This window comes from Alexandromys fortis, unplaced genomic scaffold (assembly GCF_014885135.2).
Source record: "Alexandromys fortis isolate MF-2015 unplaced genomic scaffold, M_Fortis_MF-2015_v1.1 scaffold_68, whole genome shotgun sequence".
Classification (NCBI taxonomy): Eukaryota; Metazoa; Chordata; class Mammalia; order Rodentia; family Cricetidae; genus Alexandromys; species Alexandromys fortis.
This window is the reverse complement of record NW_026067948.1, coordinates 4927050-4950189: the sequence shown is the minus strand read 5'-3', so window position 1 is coordinate 4950189 and position 23140 is coordinate 4927050. Positions and strand designations below refer to the sequence as shown.

General features: G+C 43.5%; 1 protein-coding gene across 7 annotated transcripts in view; it reads right to left on the bottom strand.

The window, feature by feature from the left end:
• Positions 1–23140, bottom strand: part of St6galnac3 (ST6 N-acetylgalactosaminide alpha-2,6-sialyltransferase 3) — a 463655-nt gene that overhangs the window by 23127 nt on the left and 417388 nt on the right. For 2 of the 7 annotated variants that reach the window (XM_050149450.1, XM_050149448.1), the window contains 2 exons: positions 21863–21970; positions 17291–20868 (listed from right to left, as the gene is read on the bottom strand). The exons of 1 other annotated variant lie outside the window; for it this stretch is intronic. In XM_050149450.1, the coding sequence (XP_050005407.1) occupies positions 20682–20868; positions 21863–21970 (295 nt within the window). In that variant the 3' untranslated portion in view covers positions 17291–20681. Of the gene's footprint in view, positions 1–17290; positions 20869–21862; positions 21971–23140 lie in introns of those variants that run through there. 4 more of the 7 variants (XM_050149446.1, XM_050149445.1, XM_050149444.1 and 1 more) reach the window with 3 other exon arrangements.

The window sequence follows — 23140 nt, the reverse complement described above, 5'->3', positions numbered from 1 at the left end:
AATAGTGCTGTAATTAATATAGTTTCCATGTGATCGTTTGGGTCTGAGCAGTCAGGAAATGAACGAGCATTCTGTTTACAGTGTTGAGAGCAACCATTGGTTACTTTCAGTAGGGGGTGGCATGGGATGCCATCAAAAACATCTGTAGGTGAACTGGAAAATATGTAACCCTGGAACATGGATGATTGTCCTCTAGGACTGTTGACTAAACCATCCAGGAAATAGGTGGCATGGTCAGCAGGAACAGGAAGACAGATGTGATGAGACAGCTCATGGACCTCGCCATACGTCAGTGGGAGTTTCTGAAATCTCTCCGCTGGCATCAAGGACCACACAGGGGCAAAAGTGGAAACTAGCTGAATCTTAACCCTACAAATATAAAGCACCAACTAATGAGAGGCATTAGGAAGACATGCAGAGGCCAGCGCTGACTGAGCCTGGGTCCCTAAGCAGAACTAGGACATGGGGTGCGGGCCAGAAATCATGATGGCTGCTGCTTCTCGAACAACCGGAGGATCCCTCCCACTCACCTGGTCCACCTGCCATGTGTCTTCTTCCTCCCCCTCTTCCTCCTCTCTCTCCCTCCTCCCCTTCTGTTTCCTGCCCCCTTCCCTTCATTGCTCTTTCTTCTGTTCTTTACTTTTTAGAGCGTTGTTTTTTTTAAAGTCTGTGCAAACTAAACTGAAGGTTCAGAGACTTCCCATGGAACTTCTGTCTCCTTATACACACAGAACCTCTCTCATCATCAACATCCCCACCCGGTTTGGTAATTATGACACTGTTATTGCCCAGAGTCCAGAGCTAGGATTGGAGATCTCAGTGCTACATTTGCAGGCTGAGAGCCGTGTAGACAGACATGCACACACGGCCATAGCATTATTCCACAGAGTGAGGTTATTTGGCCTGAGAGTCCTCTGGAGGACTCTCCAAAGTGTTATCGTTTCCAGAATGGTTTGTACCTTTTCCGGGATGACGGCTTTCACCTATTAGTGAGCATTCACTTGCCTTAAGTTTAGAATGTTTCTTCAATCTGTGGCTTGGTACTTTTCTTTCCTTTATTTTAGGTTATTTCTACTTGGATTTTTAATTTTTTATACTTTATTGTTTTTTATAAGCTATACATTTCTGCCCACTCCCCCTTCCATCATCACCCCCACCCCTATGCTCCCAATTTACTCAGGAGATCTTGTCTTTTTCTTATTTCTAGATGGATCCATGTATTTCTCTATTAGGGTCTTCTTTGTTGTCTAGGTTCTCTGGGGTTGTGGCAATCAACAGAGCACAGCTCCCAACTACACTAATTGGAGAAAAAGAGACCCTTCCCCCAGATACTTTTATCTTCTTGAAGTTTCTTTATACAGGGTCTGGGTATTTAGTCCTGGCTGTCTTTGTACATACTATGTAGCTGAAACAAGTGTCAAATTCAACAATCCTGTCTCATCTTTCTTAGTGCTGGGGTTATACCACCTTTCTTCTCTAAGGTATCTTACTTTAGGAAAAAATGACCCTGCTCCTTCCAGTATCCTCTTCGTTTGCCACATTTAAGAATTCAACAACCCACTCAACAAGAGAGAGCCCCTGCCTGGTGCTGGAACCCAGGCAAGCGCCTGGGCTAATGAGACCACGGGTCTTGGAGAGACCCTGCATCTTCTACTGTATTCAACAAGCATAATCCCTAACTACATTCTGGGCATGTAAATGTTAACAATGAGGTAGCCCTCGCTGCTCTCTAAAGTAACTTCTCTTTGCAACAGAGTTTATAGGAAACAGACACAGACCTATTACCCAGAACAAGCAAGCAAACAAACAAGAAAACCCACAACTGATCAAAATACAGAGAACAGGTGGTGCCCAGCCCCATCTGGTACATCAACAACACAATTCTTACCCGTCAGGCTTGGGGAGAATTGCAGGAGACGGAGTAGAAAGATCAGAAGAGGCAGAGGAACAGGGTGTCCGCTGTGATATTGTGTCTTCTAGAGATTTCAGAGAAGCTATACTCATAAGGTCTCACCAACATGGCTGCCTAAAAGACCTGAGCAAAGCTGTTCAGCCTAGACAAAGAACTACGGGCAATTCCGGAGTGCTGAGAGCAGGAGAAAACAGTCTTCCCAAGGGGAAAGCATACCAACTGGTTTTCCAATACCAGGCAGTCAGCCCTGAAATCTGATCTGAGCCCTGAAATGCACGTGTGTGTGTGTGTGTGTGTGTGTGTGTGTGTGTGTGTAACATTATATGGAACAAGTTGTAGTTATATATTTCAAAGAGAGATAGGGAAACAAAAAGACAAACAGAACACAAACACAATCAGAAAGACACACAGAGAGAAATAGACATACAAGAAAACAGAAAGACACACAGAGAGAGAGAGAGCGCACACAATTTAAAAAAGAAGCTGTGATGCAGACAGCAAGGGGGAGGGACATGGGAAGGGTTGGAGGGAGGAAAGGGAAGGCAGGAAATGACAGGAACACGCATCCCCTGTGCTTTGGCCTGGGTGTCCCCACTGACCTGTCTCCTAGGTTACTAGTCTGCTTTCCACCTGGCATGCCCTGGAACCCATCTAGTGAGTTTCTAATTTTAATTTCTGAAGTTTTCTGCGGCAGAATTTCCATTTGAATTTTAGTTATCTGCTGAATCATTCATAGTCCTAAAATTTTCTTGAACGTGTTAAGCACAGTTGGCCTTGTTCGGTTTATAATGACTCTGCTGTTTATCCCTGCTAAGGTCATCCCCATGGTTTGCTAATGCGCTTATTGTATGTCCTAGTGGCTTCTTGACAGATGCTCAGTTGAGAGTTCTTGGTTGTGTGTAAAAACATATATGAATAATTTGCCTCTAAATATTATTTTCCTTCAGAGAGGTTATAAATTTTTCTTAGCCACTGTAAAGCTGAGTTGAGATGGCTAGAGTTTGCTTCATGGAGTGTGGTTCATTCCTTGTGTTATCTTGCCTTCTAAGCAGTTCTTTCCAGATTGCTCCCATTGGGAGGACCTGAACTTGAGAACCCCGAAGCTCTGAAGCTGCTGGGGATTTTCTTTAGATTCCCAGCCTATGAATCAGGAAACACTTTCAAGGAATAAGCTGAGCTAAATGTCACACCTCCCTCTTTGCATTTTTCTTCTGAGAATCTTGGCTCCCATTACCCTGTTCCTCAACAGTTCCCTAGTGTCTTTCAAAGGATTTTTCTGGTCATATTTTACCATCTTACCAGTTGTTCTTAGTAATAAATGCTAAGTCTGCGTGAGTCACTACAACACTTTTACCACCATCAAAACCTCTGTGCTTTTCAAATCATGTGGACAAGTTGTTGTGTGTGTGTGTGTGTGTGGTGGGGAGGTGTGTGCGTGTGTGTGTGTGTGTGTGGTGGGGAGGTGTGTGCGTGTGTGTGTGTGTGAAAGTCCAAGGACAGCTTTGGCCATCAGTCCTCACCTTCCAGCTTGTTTGAGAGACTCTTTTCATTGAGAGTCTTTTCGTTGCTGTTTGCTGCTGTATACACACTTATGCCAGCGATGAACTTCCTGTCTCTACCCCTTAGCACAGAAATGCTTCTGTATACGCTAGAGTAACAGACATGCACTGTCATGCCCAGCTTTACACAAAGTCTTGAGATTCAAATTCATTTTTTCAAGCTTGTGTAGTGAGCTTTCCCACTGGGCTATCTATCTCCCCAGCCACAGATTAGAATTTGTAAGAGGTAAATTTCCAAGAGACCAGTATACATTTTACTTGTAACGCCTTGTCCTAAATACTGCATACATATTCATAGTTACTGACAGCATTAATGATTTTTACTGGGAGTCTCTCAATGAAAAAATGAACACTAAACTCATTTTATTCAGGAGTTAAAATTCCACATAAAAATCCTATTGAAGAGTCATTGTGATAAATGAATATGGACTCAGAAAAGTGAGCCAGCTAAACCCCATAAAAGTTTTAAAATGATGTCGGGAGAGTCAGACCCAGAGACGCTGAGAACCTCTAACTGCCTGGGATTAATTCATCCTTTATGAGATAGGTGTTCGCTCTCCAGTGGCAACTTTGATCCAGTGTTCTTGTGCTGTCAGAGAGCAGCAACCTGAAGGCCTCCAAGTGCTGCTCTGATTGGGATCCAAAACCATAATGAGGTTTTGATCCCTTTCAAGAGTAAGGCCTTATCTCCAGAGGCAGTATCAGCCATGGGAAGCAGAGGTGGTAGCGGTTACCGCTGGGAGTGTTGCTCAAACTGTTTGTCTACTTCCAACTTCCATACGTTGATTGCTTGATAGGATATTTATTTCTTCTTCATCCTTCATGAGGTATTAAGTTCCTGGGATTGCAACTTGCATAATTTTTTAGTCACTTAAATTTTCTGAGTGTTTCTCCTAGGAGAACTGTAAGAAAACACCCGTACCAAGTAAGAACAGTGGCTGTGAACACTTTGGTGCTGCTAGTATTTTATAGCTGGCCAAGCTGAGGAATATAACATTTGGATAATTAAGGGAGAAAAATCTCATTTGGTTGGCTTCTCTGTGTTTTTAGTTTTCTGAGCACAGGCAGTGTTATCTGCCTCTGTATTATGAAGGTTTGTAGCATCTTAAGTAAGAGATGTTGACTCTGAGCACTGAGTCCTTATGAAGAGCATCAGGGCATTCCAGATAACAACTGGCTCAGAGATACTATGTTCCTCATAGCCAGGCAATTTCTAATGTCTATATTTTCATGATCCAAGCTGGATTCACATATGGAGACTCAGTAGAAGGGACAAGGATGGATGGCAACTGTCTAGTTTTAATTATTAATTAGTATTTATTTTATACTCAAAATTTACTTTACCATAGCATTTTGAGTTTCAAAATAGATGCCTTTTTATAATCCTCACCATATATAAGCGACAGAAAAGCTATCATTCCTCATGTTCCTGCCAACTCGTCTGTATTTTCACAATCCAACCAGCTCAGCCTTGGGCACTCTCACCGTCCCTTTCCTTAAATCTCTGCATTTGTGTGGCATTCTTGAGAAGACAATCAGATGGACTCATGAGCGCACTGGCTCCTTCGTGGCAGCACTGACTTCTGGGCCACAAGATAAAGTAGCTGACATTCCATGCGGAGGAAATGATAGTTCTTTTCTTTTTATTGATGAGTATTACCGCACATCAAGATAAGCCATCGTTCATCCACTCACCTGTTAAAGGACATTTGGTGGGTTCTTGTTTGGCGTGATTATGAAGAATGTTGATATCAATGTTCATGAACAGGTTTTTGTTCTGAATGGAGGTTATTTCCTTAATCCATAGGCATCGCATTGTTATAGTGTAGGGTGTATTAATTATACCTTAACATTGTAAGAATCAGAACAGCCTTCATCGTAGCTGTCTGTTTGCATTCCTTTCTATCTCATACCGCAGACCAGTTTATTGCCAATTCTCTGGAAATTAAAATGGTGGCATGTTGTTGGTTTTGTTGCGATTCTTTTGAGTTTTTCCTTGAGCAATCTTCCTTGGCCATCCCAAGGTATGTGAATGGTAGGGTTTTGTTTACATTTCCCTGACATCCAATGACACTGGTCACCTCTTAAGTGTTTATTTAATGCTTTGCATCAGTTTGGCTCGGCGATGGCATCCAGTTACTTGGAAGGACATAACAGGATGGACTGTCAGGGTTTCCATTGGTGTATTTACCACTGAGATCAATGGAGTCTGGGAAGCAAACGCCATCCACGCCAGCGGGCCTCATCTACTCACTTGAAGGCATTGAGAAGAAACTCTGGCATTTCGTGAGGAGAAGACCCTCCGCAGGCTGCCTTGGCCTCGGCTCTTCTGTGTCATTGCCCTGCTGGTTTTGGAGCCATAACTTCGCTCATCTGCAGTAGCCAGTTCTTTGAATGAAGCATCTTTTTCAAGAGGAGGATCTGGTCAGTTCTGTGTAGTGGCATTTCATTTGTGTTTTAATAAATAAAGCTTGCCTGAAGATCAGAGAGTAAAACAGCTCCATTGGTCAGCCTTACAGACCAGGCAGTGGTAACACACACCTTTAATCCCAGAAGCCACACTAATTGCTGTGGAAACTGGGGTGGTGCATGCCTTTAATTCCAAGCCCTAAAGAAGATTATAAGACAAGAGGAGACAGCTCTCAAGCAAAGTCTCATTCTGAGATTCCTGGAGACAGGATCGCCATTTCAGACTAAGGTTGTGGTAAGACCCAGTAGCTAGCTGTTTTGCTTTTCAGACCTTTAGGTTAAACTCCAATTTCTCTCTCAGAGATTTTAATTAATTGTGTTTCAATTCTGTTTGTCTGGAACCCCTCACTAATATACAGATCAATTGCTCATATTTAAATTCTGTGTGGTGGTGTGTGGTTATTGAATTTTCAAAAGTCTTTTTAAGACTCTAGATAAAAATTTACTTAGTTAGATATATGATATACCCATATTATCCCCAAGATGTGGCTCATGTTAAAATTCTCTCAGGAATGCCTTTTTTTGTAAAACGTTTCCATTTTTATGAAGTCACATTTTTAGTTTTTTCTTTCATGGATCATGTTTTAGATATCATGCATATTTATTTCAAGCCAAGGACACGAAGAGCTTCTGAGTTTTGTATGTTTTAAGTTCATAATTCTCTGAGCAGCGAGGTCTGCATAACACATAGGGAACTGGTCCATTCTGGGCTTTGCTGTTGTACGAGTAATGATTTAAAACTATTCTGACACCATTTGCTGCAAAGATTCTGCTTGCTTTATCAGGTTGCCTTTGAGTCTCAATCTAGTACGTTTATGTGAACTTGTGTCTGGACTTACGGTTCTGCTCCCATTATCTCTGTTTCTATCATTTCACTAACACCACAGCTTTGATTGGCACAGATTTATAATATGCTGTAGAACTGAACAGCATAGGTTCTCTTCATTCACCCTCCTTCACTGGAGATGAGTGAGGCTATAAGGTGGCGAGACCCACCTCAGTGACATCCTTCCTCCTGTCAGGTCACACCTCCTGCACCTTCCTAAAAGACACCACCAACTAAGGAGCTAGGCGCTTAATATTCTTAGATTTATTTACTTATTGTATGCAGATGAGCCTGTTGCTCATATGTGTATATGTATGTATCGCATGCATAACTGTGCCCGCAGAGGTCAGAAGAGGGTGTTGGGTTCCCTGGAACTGGAATTGCTTGTGATTTGCCATGTGGGTTCTAGGAATGGAACCCTGATCCTCTGCAAGAGCAACAGCACTCTTAACTTCTGAGCCAGCCCTCCTGCTCCATAGGAATTAATGTTAAAGTGGCAGAGTTTATGGGAGATATTTTTTGCTGTAACCAAATCATAGCATGTCATTTTGCCTTTTAAAACAATCAATTCCACATATGTATTCAACCTTTTTCTTTTATAAAGAAGCAATCCATAGGTGCTTCTGAATCCTTACTAACAGTGTCTATACTTCTTTTTATCAGGAGTTCCAAGTTGTCACTCTGTGTTCTCCAGTCAGGGATAATTTCCTTCCTTAGGGCCAGTGAGGCATTCTCAATTTCACTGTAGCCACGGGTGGTGCAGATGGAAAAGCTGCCTCTTCCCTTGGCTCCATTCCTTTACTTTATTCCAGTTGTGATAGACTACTCTGCACTAAACTTGAGTATTGCTTCTATAAAAAAATCAAACTACATTTACTTAACCTTTATCTCTCCTAGTAAATATTTATTAAACAAATCATTGAATGGTTAGTACCTGAAAAATATCTATATTTGATAATAAGTAATATTTTGTCGTCTTTCGTGATCTTGCCATTTCTACGTGTGTGTGTGTGTGTGTGTGTGTGTGTGTGTGTGTGTGTGCTTCACACACTCCTCTTTTTACTGACATTTCATCTTGTGCCTTTTCTTCCAGGTCTGTAACTTAAGCACTTTTAGTTACAACATTGGTAACACACTGATTTTTAAAATTTGAGTAAATTTCTCATTCTTTCTTTTCTGTCATCCCATCACCTACCCAGTGACAATGTATCTGCAGCATTCATTAACAACGTGACCCTTCCTGTTTGGTAACAAAATCACAATCGATTAATGTTTACTCTCAAGTTTGACTTCTTAAATTTCTGCTGAGTCCCGAGGTCTTACCTACTCCCCACACACCTCTCTTCATACTCCCTCATGCCAGGCTTCTGCTTCCCACCACCAGCTCCCCCTTAACCATGGAACATTCTGTGTGTTTAACAGGGTTACTTCACATCTTTCTCTCTCCCTCCCTCCCTCGCCTCCCGGTCTCTGCGAATCCAACTCCAAAGGATTTCTTATAACTAGACACAAATGACCATGATGTATGTTATGTTTATCACCATTTTGTGTATTTTGAAAAATCGGGTTCAAAATCATTCTTGGCATAAGGAAATATGGAAAATTCGCACGGCAACATTAAGATGCATAACAGGGAGATCATTAGGAAATAATGAAAGAGTCCAGCAGAAACTCAGAAGAGACCTACTGAAGTATGGATTTCTGATTTTTTTCAACTGTCTCTCTTCTTCCTTGACCCTTCTTCCCCACTCAAAGTAAACTGCGAAATTTTTCCTAGGGCCCAGTGAGTCACTTTCAGGAAGACAAAAATAATTTATTTATAGCAAGCAATTCATTTGGCCAAATAAAAGAAGTGACTCCCCCATTAGATTTCGTCTGGACAACGGGTGCCCTACTTTGCTCTCTATTGCTCTGATAAACACTGTGACCAAAAACAATTTTGGGAAGAAAGGACTTTTTTGGCTTATACATCTGGAAGGCAGTCAGTCATCGAGAGAAGTCATGGCATGAACTCAAGTCAGGATTGAGCTGAGTCCATTGATGGATGCTGCTTATTAGCTCATCTCCTTGACTTGCTCAGTTTTACTTTCTTATCCAGACTCAGGACCTCTTGCCCAGGCTCAGTACCACCCACTGCCAGCTGGGCCCTCCCACATCAGTCCTTAATCGAGAAGATGCTACACAACTTCCTTACAGGCCAAGTTGAAGGAGGCATCTTCTCAACGGAGGTTCCCCCTTTCCAGAGGACTCTAGATTACGTCATTGACAAGAAGTCAACCAGCACAACGTTGGGTGGATGGTCAGTGCTGGGAAAGAGCTACATTATGATTTTGTGTCTTAGCCCTCCTGAAGACAGCAACGATGACATTAGAAAGATGTCATTCAGGCTCTGTAGACACGAGCCCTTCACAAGTAAAGCATCATTAGAATAACCCACGGTCACTTGAACTTGTAAAGCTAAGCGTCAGAGTACATCAAAAATAAGAAGGCAAGAGTAATAGATCTGCATGGGTAAAAGTGATCAAATGAACATTCACACCTATTTCTGTCCACCTCCAAGCTGTTTGAATTCACAGCTTCCTTTGAAATATCTCTGGAAGGTGCAGTTTGTTCAGAGACCACCTTCAAATAAGTATCGGAGTTATGGGTGACCCCTCCTCAACCACCTTGCTTATGGTCCTGCAGAAAATTCCAAAGACAGGAGAGGAATTCTTAGCATTTTTCTAAGTTATGGATATATTCATTTCATTTTTAAAAAATACCCTCTACATCAGTGGTTCTCCATCTTCATAATGCTGCAACCCTTTAAAACAGTTCCTCATGTTGTAGTGACCCCCAACCATATCAGTGTTTGGTTGCTACGTTGTAACTGTAATTTTGCTGTTGTTATGAATTGTAATGTAAATATCTGATATAGACTTGGAGGAGTGCATGGGATAAAGCAAGAGGAAGGCCCTTCCATAAGATGCTAGACAGCATCAAGGAAAACTGTGGAACCTTGGGTATGACAATAACACATGCATGTAGGACTGCCCAGGATAGAAACACTGGAGAACCGACATTAATGGACTGCCCATGGACGCTTTAGCATTGCTGGGGCATAAATGATGATGATGATATAGACCTCTTTGAAAGGGTCTTTTAATTCCCCAAGGGGTCATAGTCCCTAGATTGAGAACCGTTGCTCTACAGCTTCAGATAAACACTGTGTGCAGGATGCTGCAGCCGGGAAACCTCATGTGGAGATGAAAGTATCCCTGCGTTTTAGTGACTGTCATCCGGGTTAACTTGTTAAAGAGGCAAGGTCACCTGATGCTCAGGATACTTCCTGGCTTCCAATGTGCCCTGAGTCACCCTGCGGCTGCTGTGGAACATCACTTCCACAGAGACAATACAAGGACAGTGTCCTTATCTGACCCATCACTCTACGCCCTTGGGGCTTCTGTGTTATATACAACATTTTTTGTCTGAATCACTCTTTGGTTTGCTACTTTATTCTTATGCTTATTTACAATTCTAATTCATGTGTTAACTCTTTGGTAAACCCCATAAAGACATATTTCAGCCTACCCATTTATGTACTCTCTAAAACCCCAGTACAGGGCCAAGAATTTAAGTGGGTACCTAGGGGCTGTTTGTTGAGAGGATATTTTTGCTCAGATATTGAGTGTGACTGGAACTAAATCCTAGTAATGTACTAATCATATTATCAAGCTTTCCCTCCGGTTGCATTGCCAGGAATACAATTAAGCTCATGGCCGATCCACTTCTCAGTGCTGGAAGACAGGTTTGACCGCATGAGATGATTAAAATGCTTAGTGCTCAATTAGCCTTCTTGGATTAAGTCTAGTCAAGGCACTGGCAAGTAATTTAAAGTTGCATTATGGTGAGTATTGTTGTACAAAAACCTTAAGAGAGTAATTTGAAAAGGGCATTGCTAGCTTAAAACTGAAAATATCCAGAGCATCATTTTGGAACTACAAAGACCAGATAAAAAGGATTATAAATATAAGAAAAGCAAGTAGTGCCAACTAGAGAACTGAAAAATGCAAGAAAACTCCAAGTGAAGAATTTATTTAATCTAGCAGAAATAGGGAGAAGGTGGACAATATAAATGACTCCCAATCTACAATGGCATCCATTATCATACACTTCCAACACGACGGATGCTAGGAAACTAGGGGTGATTTTCCTGAACCATTAGATCTCAAAGACACAGCACAATAGGAAGTGTAAAAAACTGTGGGTGTATGAGATGGGGGATGAATTTCCTTCTCTGAGAACCCAAGAATGTCCATGGTGTGGAGCATCATGGGAATGTAGTCAGCACCATCAGTGGCACAGGCGGGGGACGATGTTAGCTTGGTGGTTGTGTGTGAACGTGTGCACTGACCAGCTATTAAGTGTCAGAAACCCAGGACTGAGCTCTGCGCACAAGCAGAGGGAACTGTCCATCAGGAGAGTTCATGCTGGCCTCGGCTGCTGCCGACATGGTTCTCCACCCTCCTAACCCTCCCAGGCTGTTGCTTTGCAGAGCTTCCGAATCTTGTCCTTCCTCTTAGAGGCTAACATCTTATATCACAGAACCAGAGAGGCTTCTAGAAGAAGGCTCAGTGGAACAAGTCCAAGCATCTAGTCCTAGGAGTCACGAGTAGTCTGGCCAGTCAGTATTTCACACAATTCCACCCTTCTGAGATGGAGTCTGGAACGTCACTCATTGGTTCTGGCTCTGCCTAGTTCAATCACAGAGTTGAAAAGCAATGCTGTACCTGCATGAGCGTCCCTCACACGTCCGTGTTTCCAGCAATGCTGTACCTGCGTGAGCGTCCCTCACACGTCCGTGTTTCCAGCAATGCTGTACCTGCGTGAGCGTCCCTCACACGTCAAAGTGTTTCCAGCTCTTGATGCAACATACTTTCTCCTTCCCTCATGTTCACGGCCACTGTGAACCTGCGCCTTTGCTTTTGAGTAAATTTTCATGTACACGTGGCTTTAAATTGTAGTGACTCCCACTACTGTGGTAGAATAATGAAAGAAAAAAGCCAGGAAGTGCAGATTCATGAAAGAAGAAATGTAAATTACCAATATATATGCAAACATGTAATTTCCATAGTAATAAATTAGATGCTAATTAAAAGACAATTTCTTTGTATAGATGAAGTTGGCAAGGATGAAAAAAATACCATTCTTTGAAAAGGTTTGGACAGCAGTATGTGGGCACAAGAAAAGAAAAAAATCAGAAATTTCAAAAATTCATGAATAGTGCTGTTTATCACAGAGAAAATTGAGAAAGCAGAAATGGTCAACAGATGACAGAGCAGTGTTGCTGGAGATGTCGTCGGGGGCGGGTAATGACATCAGGAGGATCACTGGCAGTTTCTTACTACCAAGTCAAAGCAGGCTATAGACCACTACCCCTCCCTCATACACACACACACCACTACCCTTCCCTCATACACACACACACCACTACCCTTCCCTCATACACACACGTACACACATACAGAACTACCTCTCCCTCATACACACACATACACACATACAGGACAGTCTTCCCCATACACACACACACACACACACACACACACACACACACACACGACAGATTGGTAGCGGCCATCATATTTTTCTGTCTTTTACATCGCATCTAACAATGAAAATACAGTGCTTAAAAATGAACAAGATATTTCAAATCTATATCCAATAGTTTGACCTTTCATGGAATGAGCCCTCATCCTCATGATTCTCCTGTTTGCTCTTAGATTCTTATTCTGGATCTTGTAGTGTTGGTGGCCTTTCCAATGGTGTCTTCAATTAGAATATTCTACAATCTCCAGCTCCTTTTGATGAGCACTGATGTTATCAGTTTCTTGCCTCTTCTGAGCCTAAGTACCTCAAGTTTTGGTTTTACTACCCACTGTCTCTCAATCTCATTGGATTCATATTGCACTTTGAATACTTTTATCTTTTTCTTCCACACTCAGTGCCCATCCCTAGCTCTGAATGATTACAGATTTATTTGTAATACATTAAATCCTTTCCCAACATTAATGCCCTTACTCCAACAAAATGTGACATTTACAACCCTTTCTTTAGGAGGGGGCAGAGCCTTCACAATTGGCTTCCACAAAAGATGTTTTGGCCAAATTGCTGCAATTTGAAGTAAAGCTGTCACTTAAGAAGAAAGGCCATACTATGTACATTTCTTGGTCGGTGTCATAGTTCTGGGGGAAGATGTAAACATTTTGTGAAGTTTTAGAAGATTAAACAGAGGATCAAGTGCGTTACTGAAAAGGGTTCCTAGTTACAGGTAGAAGAATATGCAATACCTAGCAGGGGGTGCTGCTTCTATGCATCAAATGCTGCTATATTCAAGAATAACGGCTGAGGACACAGAGATAGCAATGTCCCCACTGATGATGGTCCCACCCTCATTAAACTGAGCACTTTGCCTTCATCAAGGCTACAGCTCCTAGAAAAGGTCTCCTCTTAAGTCCTCAATCACACCAGGCAACACCAGGCCACTGTGGGCTCCCAGCCAAAGAGTTCCACACTGTTCTGAACAATGGCAAACATCGGAAGACTTTTCTCTCCTGGGCAAACTAAGATTATTTATATGTGAACACTCAAAGCACTTTCCCCCCAAGATGACAGACTTTCCTGTTAGGCGAGAAAGAACATTGGGATGCAAGATTCTATTTATGTTAAGGGAAAAGCATGTCCAGACAGATTCAAGAAAATAATGTTTGATGGTTTAAAAAAGGTACGGATAAAGGAAGTAAAGGACTGAAAGAGAAAGAAAAGGATAAAACGTTTTCTCTTCCTAGAAATAGATCTGGATTTAAAAGATGAGAAGACTACTTACGACAGATCAGCACTCCTTTTATGAGTCCATATAATGAGAAAAGACAAGACAAAGGGGGAGATCTTCAAATTTAAGATTCGAGAACCAAAACATCACATTTTTTGGTTAAAAAACACGCACGACGCTTACTGCATAGATCAAGAGATGAAACGGTGTGCTCACCTCTGTGACATCTCACAAAGCAGTAGGTATGAAGAAGGTTTGATCAGAGGTGGGGTACCAGCATCTTGAGTAGTATCAGTGATGCTGTTTCTATTGTTGTAGACCAAGTTACTTTAGTATTTCTAGCTCAACAATTGCTCTCCTGGATTCTTTAGACAAAAGCGGTGTCCTTTCTTCTTGGCTTAATTGTAACTAGATCAAGACTCCTGCCTACACACCCAGTTTATTCTCTCAAAGTTTTGAGATGTTCTACAAATATTCATACTGACCACAAATAGACTGCTTTGTCCAACTTACTAGCAGGCTGTGGCTGAATCTAGCCAGTGGGACGGAGCAAGATCTTACGCTTTCAGACCATCCCATAGAACCTTCTCAATCTTTCTGCACTAATGGTGCCAAGAGAAAGGACTCCAAAGATTTGGAGAGGGACCAATCCACAGGAGGGACGCTTCAGTCCCATGGAGGCAAACTGGTTATAGAACATCATGTGTGCAGATTTCATAATTTAGACAGACACCAACCTATTCTGTTAGACCACTGACATGTTGGGGTTCTTGTTACTTCTTTTAGACTGCCCTGGTTGGATATGTAATTTGTGAAGAATTGCTTTTCTTTGGACTTGACTGCATCGCTGCTTGCCCAAGCTTGGGCAAACTACCATGCTTCTCTGTCCTTTAACTTTTTATGTAAGGGATGGCAACATTATATGCCTCACAAAATAGTAGGGGAGGAGCTCAAATGCACAGCCTTTAACCCAGCTGCGAGCATAAGTTATTGTTATTGCTTCTCAAAGTAGACCCTTACTTCGAGATATCACCTACACGTGATTGGTCACTCACGAAATTGATCAAGCACAGTCAGCTGACTTGTAAAAGGAGAAATTAAACATGATATTCAGTGGCACATATGTAAAGTTTGAAGAATGAAAATGGGGGATAATGAGAGATAGGAGGAATAAAAGGTAGGGGTGCAGAGGGCAGAAGGCACTCTCCAGTGTAAGCAGTTAGTGCACTGGATTGACTGTTAATACACCTGGCAGAGCAAGAAAGAAGCTGTAGCTTAGCATTCCGTGGTGTGGTCACGCATCCCGTGGCGTGGTCACACATTCCGTGGCGTGGTCACGCATTCCGTGGCGTGGTCACACATTCCGTGGCGTAGTCACGCATTCCGTGGCGTGGTCACACATTCCGTGGTGTGGTCACGCATCCCGTGGCGTGGTCACACATTCCGACTGCCAGTTGTGCACTGGCTGAAGGAACACAAAAGGTATTAAGAGTCATACCTCTGCATGATGGCAAGTGTTTCCAGAGAGCTGTCCTTAGGAGGAAGATCCACCCTGAACGTGGTAGCATCATTCCACGGGCTGAGGAGAAGAAAGCCAGCTGTGCCTGAGTGCCTCTTCTCTATTTCCCGTCAGCATCATGGACCAAGTCACTCTTGCTGCCAGGATAGACTGTACTCCTCTGTGAGCCCCCAAGCCCCAGAAATTCCACAGCCTGGCAAAGCCTTCTCTTGTGATGTGTGCTACTGCACCCTGGATGTCCTTCTGCGTTAGACATAGAGCATATTGAAAACCTCAGCCACTGTTTCTGTTAGCTTTGTTAACCTATACCCATTTCTCCTGTCATAAAAAAAAAAAAAAAAACTAAAACCTGGTAATTGTTCTTTGCCAAACTGTAAACTTCATCCTAAGATGTCTATGAAAAAGCATTATAACTCCAGGAAACAAAGTCCCTTACCAGCACACCTCTGCGCATCTGGTCCCCTCTGTTGATAAGTGATTACAGGTCTCAAAGGGGCATGAGCGTCTGCAGCAAAGACCGTGTGACCCTCGTGGACACATGAGTGAAGCATCAGTGTACCCCGTGTAATAGAACTGCTATGTATTCAGCACCAGGGACGGTGATGCTCAACACAAGGAATGAGCACTCTGCAGCAGGCCGGGTAGCAAGGGTCTATCAATGCTCTGGTTTCGATCCCTTTCAAGTTCCTTAGAAGAAACTGCTCAATATGTCAGCAAATACAAGGATGTGGCATTTGGCTATTTATTCATGGAACGGTCTTCACCTTCACAGAGACAGGCTTCTGCTTTTCCGCCGTCTCTAAAGCACGAAGAGGCCTCTTTGTAGAGAAAGAGGCACTTTCCCACCTCAAAAACAATTTTGTGCCTATTCTGAAAAGCAAAGAAAAAAAGTAAAGGTTTTAAAAACAACAGAATGAGGTTTTCTGTGCTGTTACAATGCCCAAGGACAGCTCTGTCTCAATGCCTTTGCAATTTACATGCAATTTTATTCTGGTAGTGTCTCTATGGTCAGCAAAAGCAACAACAAAACAGAACACTACTTCCAAGCCACGGGAACCATTTAAATAGAGTCTGATGCATAATTTCAAAATTCTCCCCGTGTAACAGTACCATATAAGTGGACTCTTAAATTGTGCATATTGATTGGATCCTGTGGCACATTGGGCGTTTATATACATTGCAGAGGGATACGTGGCCTCAATCACATACCAACCCACACAGTTGAACTGGTGTGAGGATGAGGACAATTCCACCCTGAGTCTAAGCTATGAGCAATGCTCCAGGTTAGCAAGCAGTCTCCATCACCGGGCAGCTCCTCTGATACGAAGGCTTGGTCCTCCTCAGTGACAAAACAGGAAGAAACGCACTTCTGTGTTCTCTATATGAGTCTTGGCATCTCATGACAATAGAATGCTTTGGTCTTAGCAACACGGGTGTATGGGACAGCACATGGGCCAGCACTGAGGGTCTGCCCTCAGTTGTTCAAAACAACTGTGCAGCTCAGGGTGGGGATACCCCTGTTCCCTGGTAGAATCCTTTCGAGTGGAGCCTTTGTTTCCTTGGGTAGATTCTTTTGCTAAAACACATATGCATTTCTGCCAGTAATGATTCTGTGTTTTAAAGAGCCCAGTGGAAAGCGTTTTGGGGAAAGAGACAGGTGATGAGATTCGGGGTGTCAGGACTGTCAGCAGACTGCTTTACAGTCAAGGTTGAGCTGCCTTTACTTCCGTAAATCTGGTTCCTTGACTGCAGGCTAACAGGGCAGGACTGGCAGCTTTTTCAGGCACTTCCTTTCATCTAGAAATCATGCAAACCCAGCACTGCCTCCTGCCTGTGTGAACAGGAGAACCACGGTTCATGTTAGCCTGAATGGAGTCTACTGCAGGGTTCTTCCGTGTGACTTGGCGAGCTTTGGATGGGAGAGTCTGCTGATACAAATTGCTGTACTTATGGGTTTACTTGGTGACAGCTGTACACCTGATTGTGTTTGTTCTAGATGGGTTGTTCCTCTGGCCAGCCATCGGGAATGGCATTATATATTCCTAGCAATCAGTACATTTACTTTGGATGTGAGGGTTTTTTTTTTTAAATCTTATCAGGATTCAAAATGTAACCCAAAGAATTTCAACTCAAGTCAGAAATAGGATCTTCTGTGAGTCACACATAGGCAAAGAATATAGAATCTCATGTATGCTTTCACATATAATTTTAAGTATTTATGTATGCATATACATGTTCACATATTACATGCACAGATGGACTCCATGATCATATATACAAACATACCCTCAAATTCCCCATTGCTTTCTCTTGGATAGTTTTGTCACGAATACAAAATCATTTTTTATCATAAAAATGTACATCAATATGACTTATAGATAGGCTAACTTCAAGGGGATGTTAAAACCCTTTAACTTTCCCCTTGGTTCTTCAAGATATCCAAAGGATTAGAGATAATATGTCTTATGACTGAATGTTCCAAAGTCTCGCTCTCTGCACTGTCCACTTGTAGGACTCTGTTAATTCCCATCCACTGCAGGAAGAAGCTTACCTTGTGACGGCTGAATGAGGTAATGATCTACAGATACAGTAATATGTCACTAGAACTCATGCTACTGATAGGCTTGTTTGTTTATGCATATGCATGTATGTGTGCATGTATCTCATGTATGTGGGTACCCACAGAGGCCGGAAGAGGTCACTGCATCACCTGAAACTGGAGTTGGAGGTAGTTGTGACTGCCTGAGTGCATGCAGGGAACTGCTGGGAACCAAACTGGCTCTTCTGGAAGAGCAGCCAGTGCTTCGATGTGTCAGCTCAGCTCTCCAGGCCTGGCCTGTGGTTTTGAATGGCAGACATGTATGCTGATTGCAGAAGTCTACGGTCATTTTCTGTCGTCCATTTGCCTAGCACATTAGATGATGCCAAAACATCTTTCTTTTCACAATTATCAACTGATACATAGGATAGCTGTGCACCAGTGCTGAGTGAGCTCATTTAGCTTCCCCTTGCGTGGATGGGGATAGTCTCTCAGTGGACAGGAACCTGTGGGGATGACTGGAACTGTGTGTGACAGAGTCTCCCTGAATGACCCTTTGCCTCTCTTAGCAAGTCCAAGAAGCAAAACTTCTTCACACGGGAGAAATGAGAGTTTGCATTTCTACCAGAACGAAGGCTGGAAGAAAGGAACAGGAAATGGAAGCAGAGAAAATTATTATTACAGAGAAAAACAGATCCTGAGTCAGTCAAAGCCCTGACTGATCGCAAAGGAACTCAACTGGGTCACCATAAAATGCTTTTTGTTTCCTCAAGAGACAAAACAAGAAGAGAGAAAGAGGGAGGAGGAGAAGTGGGGGAGGAGAAGAGAGAATGAGGATAGAAGGGGAGAGGGGATCATGTCCCACTTTACCATCCCATAGCTGGCTGTCATTAGATAGAGCCTGCCTTTTCCACACACAATGTGAGGGAGGATGTGGCCAAAGTCCACTTGAGAAAAAGCTATAGGAAGGAGGAGTGCGAGTTCTTGAGTTTCTCATCAGTGAGCACCCAAAACAGAGTTGGCCTCCACTAGTAGACGGCGACATGGATCAGCTACGCCACTCCTGGAAGCATTCTGATTAACCGAGGGTTTGTTTTACGTGAAGGTAGAACTTTTGTATCGTGACAGAGAGAAAATCAACAGCTTCCATTAGAATTTTACCAGGGCATTATTTATTTTCCTGTAAGTGGGCATTTCAATCCACTCTAAAAAACTAACATTCACAGAACTGCAAAAACTCACATAAACAAACAACAAAAGAAGAACCAGTCTCTCTCCAGCAGTGAAGGTGGGGCCGGGGAACACTTACAGGTGTGGGTGTGGAGTATCAAACGGGCAGAGGAGGACAGGAGCTTAGTGACTGAGTACGACCCTTATTCCTAGGAAAGATCTGCCACAATTCAGCAGATGAGGTGGATTCGGATTTCCAGCTTCAAATACATCAAGTTCAGCCAGGCTTTTGGCTTGTGAATCATTGCGCCAAGATATTCATGGATGCTTAGTAGAGTCTGAGAAAGTCAACCTCTGATACTTAAGGAGCACCGAGTGTACAGAGAGTGAAGTTGTGTCAGGCCTGGGATGGGAAACCGCTTTTCTGCTTCTGCTGTTCCTGAGCCCCCATTTTTACTCACCACCTGAACAAAGCCACTGACAAAAAGAAATCAAAACTATCTAAGCTTATAGGGCTACTGATCTAGGACACAACCATCCTTGTGGTCCTTTCTCTTAACCTTGGTACGCTATGCTATATTTGGTAGAGAACTCAATCATTTACAGAAATACTATTCTATATAGATATTCTACAGTAGAGCAACCTGGGACGCACGGACCCAGCTGACACAGTGTGGATCAGCTGCTGGAGATGGCAGAATGTGCAGGCCTCAGCCCGGCGAGGTGGTCACGGGTGTCACATGTCAGAACATATGTGACGGGACTGCAATTGACAAAGCACTCTGGGAATTAGGTTCATCACCATTTTACTGTCATAGCAGAACACCTGATACACGGGTGGGGGGGTACGATCAGCCTCATAAAGGCAAGAGCTCCGGTTGGATTTAATGATATGAAAGAACCTTTCATGTCTAACATTTGGCACTTGGCATTGATAATGTATATGAAGAGACACGCCTTGGGATTATAAAATAGAAATTTGAATTTAAAAATATATATTATGAATATGGTAGGATACAAATTAATGCAAAAATATGGTCTGCTCTCCCTGTCTCACGATGTCACGAAGCGCATCGTTTTTTGCAGAATTGGGTGTGGAAGCAGAGCGAGGAAACCCTTTGGTTACGTTTCAGAGATGTTTTCACAGTATGTGTTTCTACAGTGCTGCCGCTGGACAGCTAGCACGTTAATATTTAGTACTCGAGCAAAAAATAAACATTAATGTAGGTAATCGGTCTAATATGTTTAGTCACGCTGTTCTGAGTAGGAAGAGCATAGCCGACGGAGTGAAAGTTTGTCAATGCCTGCTACTTGATACCTTCTGAGTCAAGTGTCTGAGATAGTCTGGTAATCCCGAGGGGCAGGAATTACGCAACACCTTCATTACTACATTTAATCAGGTAGGTGGCCTGAGGCTTTAGCTGTGAGACGTATGGAAGGAAGACGGCAGCAAAGAGAGATGCCTGCCCTCTCTCAGGCTAACTGTGGCAAGATATCTATACCCTGATGGAATTACTTGGGACAGTGTTTGGTAGTCAGCCATTTTTCCAAGATGGTGGAGCTGCCCACACACTGAGTGACCTTGCTTGAGAAGGCCACATCCGTCTCCTTCCAGACGCCTCTGTCAGGAATTCTGAGCGGCTAGCTTGAAAGACGATCTTCCTGTTTTTCTGTAGTCACAGCTGCCATGTCATTGGCCTTCGATAGGTAAGTCATAAAGTGCAGTACGTAGGGCTGAACCACCAGAGAGAAGAGAATGAACGGGAGCCCCTCCCACAGAACGCCGAGTCCAGATTGCTAGCAGAGAGTGGTCAGGACCAACCTTGCCCGCGCTGTCATCTTCAGAGCTGCAGTGCCGCGATCAGGGGAGACAACATCAGGACATGGTCCAGTTTGGGTGTGTGAAGATTATTCTGTGCTTCTCGGCCCACTTGGCAAACACTCTCTTCTCGGTGATGAAGCGGTGTCCCCCGTGGGGGGCGTGTTCGTGGAGAAGATACTCGTTACACTCGTCTTTCCCTTGCTCGTAGTAATGGTAGGGGACTTTCCTATACCCTTCTGTCCTGGAAAAGAAACAAGACAGGAGAGGGAAGGGCGCCAAGGGTGAGGCAGGCATTTACAAGAATCCATGGCGTGCTCAGTAAATGCATCTACTTATAAGCCCTCCTCCACGGACCCAGTTAAAAGCTATTGCAGACGAAAGCTTTTAGGAAGAAGGACCAGTTCTTAGTGCCCTAATAGATCAAATACAATCTACACATCACACTAATTGCATTCAGACACACGGCCTGCACTCCGAGGAGGGGAAGGGATGAGATGAAACAAACCTTACACAGCCCAATGCTCTGAACCTCCCAGTGAAGTTTGGGGTTCCTCTGTGTTTTTTAGACATAGCTGTTAGAGTGCAGATGTCTAATCATGAAGACTGACCCAGGGTTACATGTTAACAGTATGATTAAATGCGCTCTGCCTCTTATCATGCGAATGGTCGATAGAGGAACCATATTCCACCACCATGAGGAAGCACATGTTTGGCAATCTCATTTAGACGCGATCCTGCCAGCACCCGCACACTCACTTAAACTAAGAGTCTGGCAGATTAGTCACACATTAGTGAAATGAAATCCTCAGGAACTCTTGTCGAGCTGAACGTTCCTCTGAGGCATCAGGGCATTTTCTCCTCTGAGCAAACAGAGCCGTTGGCTGACAGCTGTCCGTCAAGCCTTCAGAGGGACGAGCCGTGGAAACCTTGATCTCACAAATTACCACTGAACTCGTTGTAGATTTTCAAGCCCTGAGTCCCAGAAATGCGACTGATTAAGGGAAAGTGTCCCTTCTGACGTGCGACATTAGACTGCCGTAGGTATTGTTTTCTTTCTATCACTCTTGAAAGTCAGAACATGACGCGCTGACAAGAACATGGCATGTTGGCAAAGAGCGCCCGGAAGTAATCGTCATCTGATCTGTTTCTCAGATTTATGGCATTAGAATGAATTGTGATATTTTGACAAGGTATCAGAATTGGAGTTGCACGGAAATAATTTCCCATGGTCTTACTTGCAATAGGTGTCATTTATCATCCCGTAGACGTGGATACTGTAACAGGCGTCCATGGCCAGGATAAAGGTAAACCAGCCCGTGCTGAGATAGGAGCCGGACTGGACCCTGGAGGAGCAGAAACAGCAGACGTGAAATGCAGGGCAACGAGGAAGTGCAGTAAGAAACAAGCCACACCTTGTCAAAAAGGCAGCAGCCGGTATCGGGGGAGCACTGAGAAACCTGACAATCTGTCAAGGATACACACTTATTTTGAGTTATCTCTGAGTAATTTATGGGCACCCTTAACTCTTTCTACCTTAAGCCTCAAAGCTGCGCTGGGTGGAAGAGAAGCCATATGGCAAATATCCAAGTCGAATAATGCTGTTGCCTTCAGGTAAAAAATAATTTGTCTTTCCGTAAGACACAAATTAGGGGTGTATATCAGAGGATGGGTTTGCTGTAGGTTGCTTGAAGCGCTGATGAGCACTGAATGACAATGGTGTCTTGTTTACCTGGGCGCAGCACTTTCTCATCTCCTTAGCTCCTATTACTTATTTTAAGGTTGTGTTTGTGTGGGTGTGAGTACAGATGGGGATGTGGGTGTATGAGCATGTGAATGTGTGCTGATCTCCAACCTCGGCTTCTACATGTAGACACAGTGTAGGTCAACCTGGACTATGAAAGCAGCCAAATGTTTTCTTTCCTAAGCAGACTCGCAGGCATCAGGAGCCAAGCTTCTTCCTAAGACCTGGCTCTGGCCTCTTGGACCCAGTTTACGGGACACCTTTAATGCACCAATTACTCTTATACATGCTATAAATACAGAAGTCATGCCCAGTGTTTCCATCTTAACACTGACTGGAAGATTAGATTTACATCCCAGTTACTCTATAAAGTTTCTCGGGGATTGCTTCTGTGATAAGGGTAACGTGACTCGGGGCTGGGAAAAGAAGTTTGAGGGTGGTGAGAAAGGACGAGGCTGTGCGAACTATAGAAGGGAAAATACTTTAGGAAGACCAAACAGCACAGGTATACCCCAAACATGGAAGTGAGCCAAGCCTGGTTTGTTCTGGGAGGGCTGTGGATGATTTAATCAGAGACAGCGCTCACTGCAGGGGTCTGCCAAAGGCAAATGGTTCAGGATGGATCTCTGTTCCTGTCCTCAGCCAAGCTCAGCTAATTCTCATTCCAAAGGCTCCATTGTCTCCCTCCTGACATCTCTTCCTGCAGAGGCAAGTGGATTGCCCCAAGTTATCTGGCGGCTGTGCGGCAGCACTTTCCTCTGGACGCAGGACT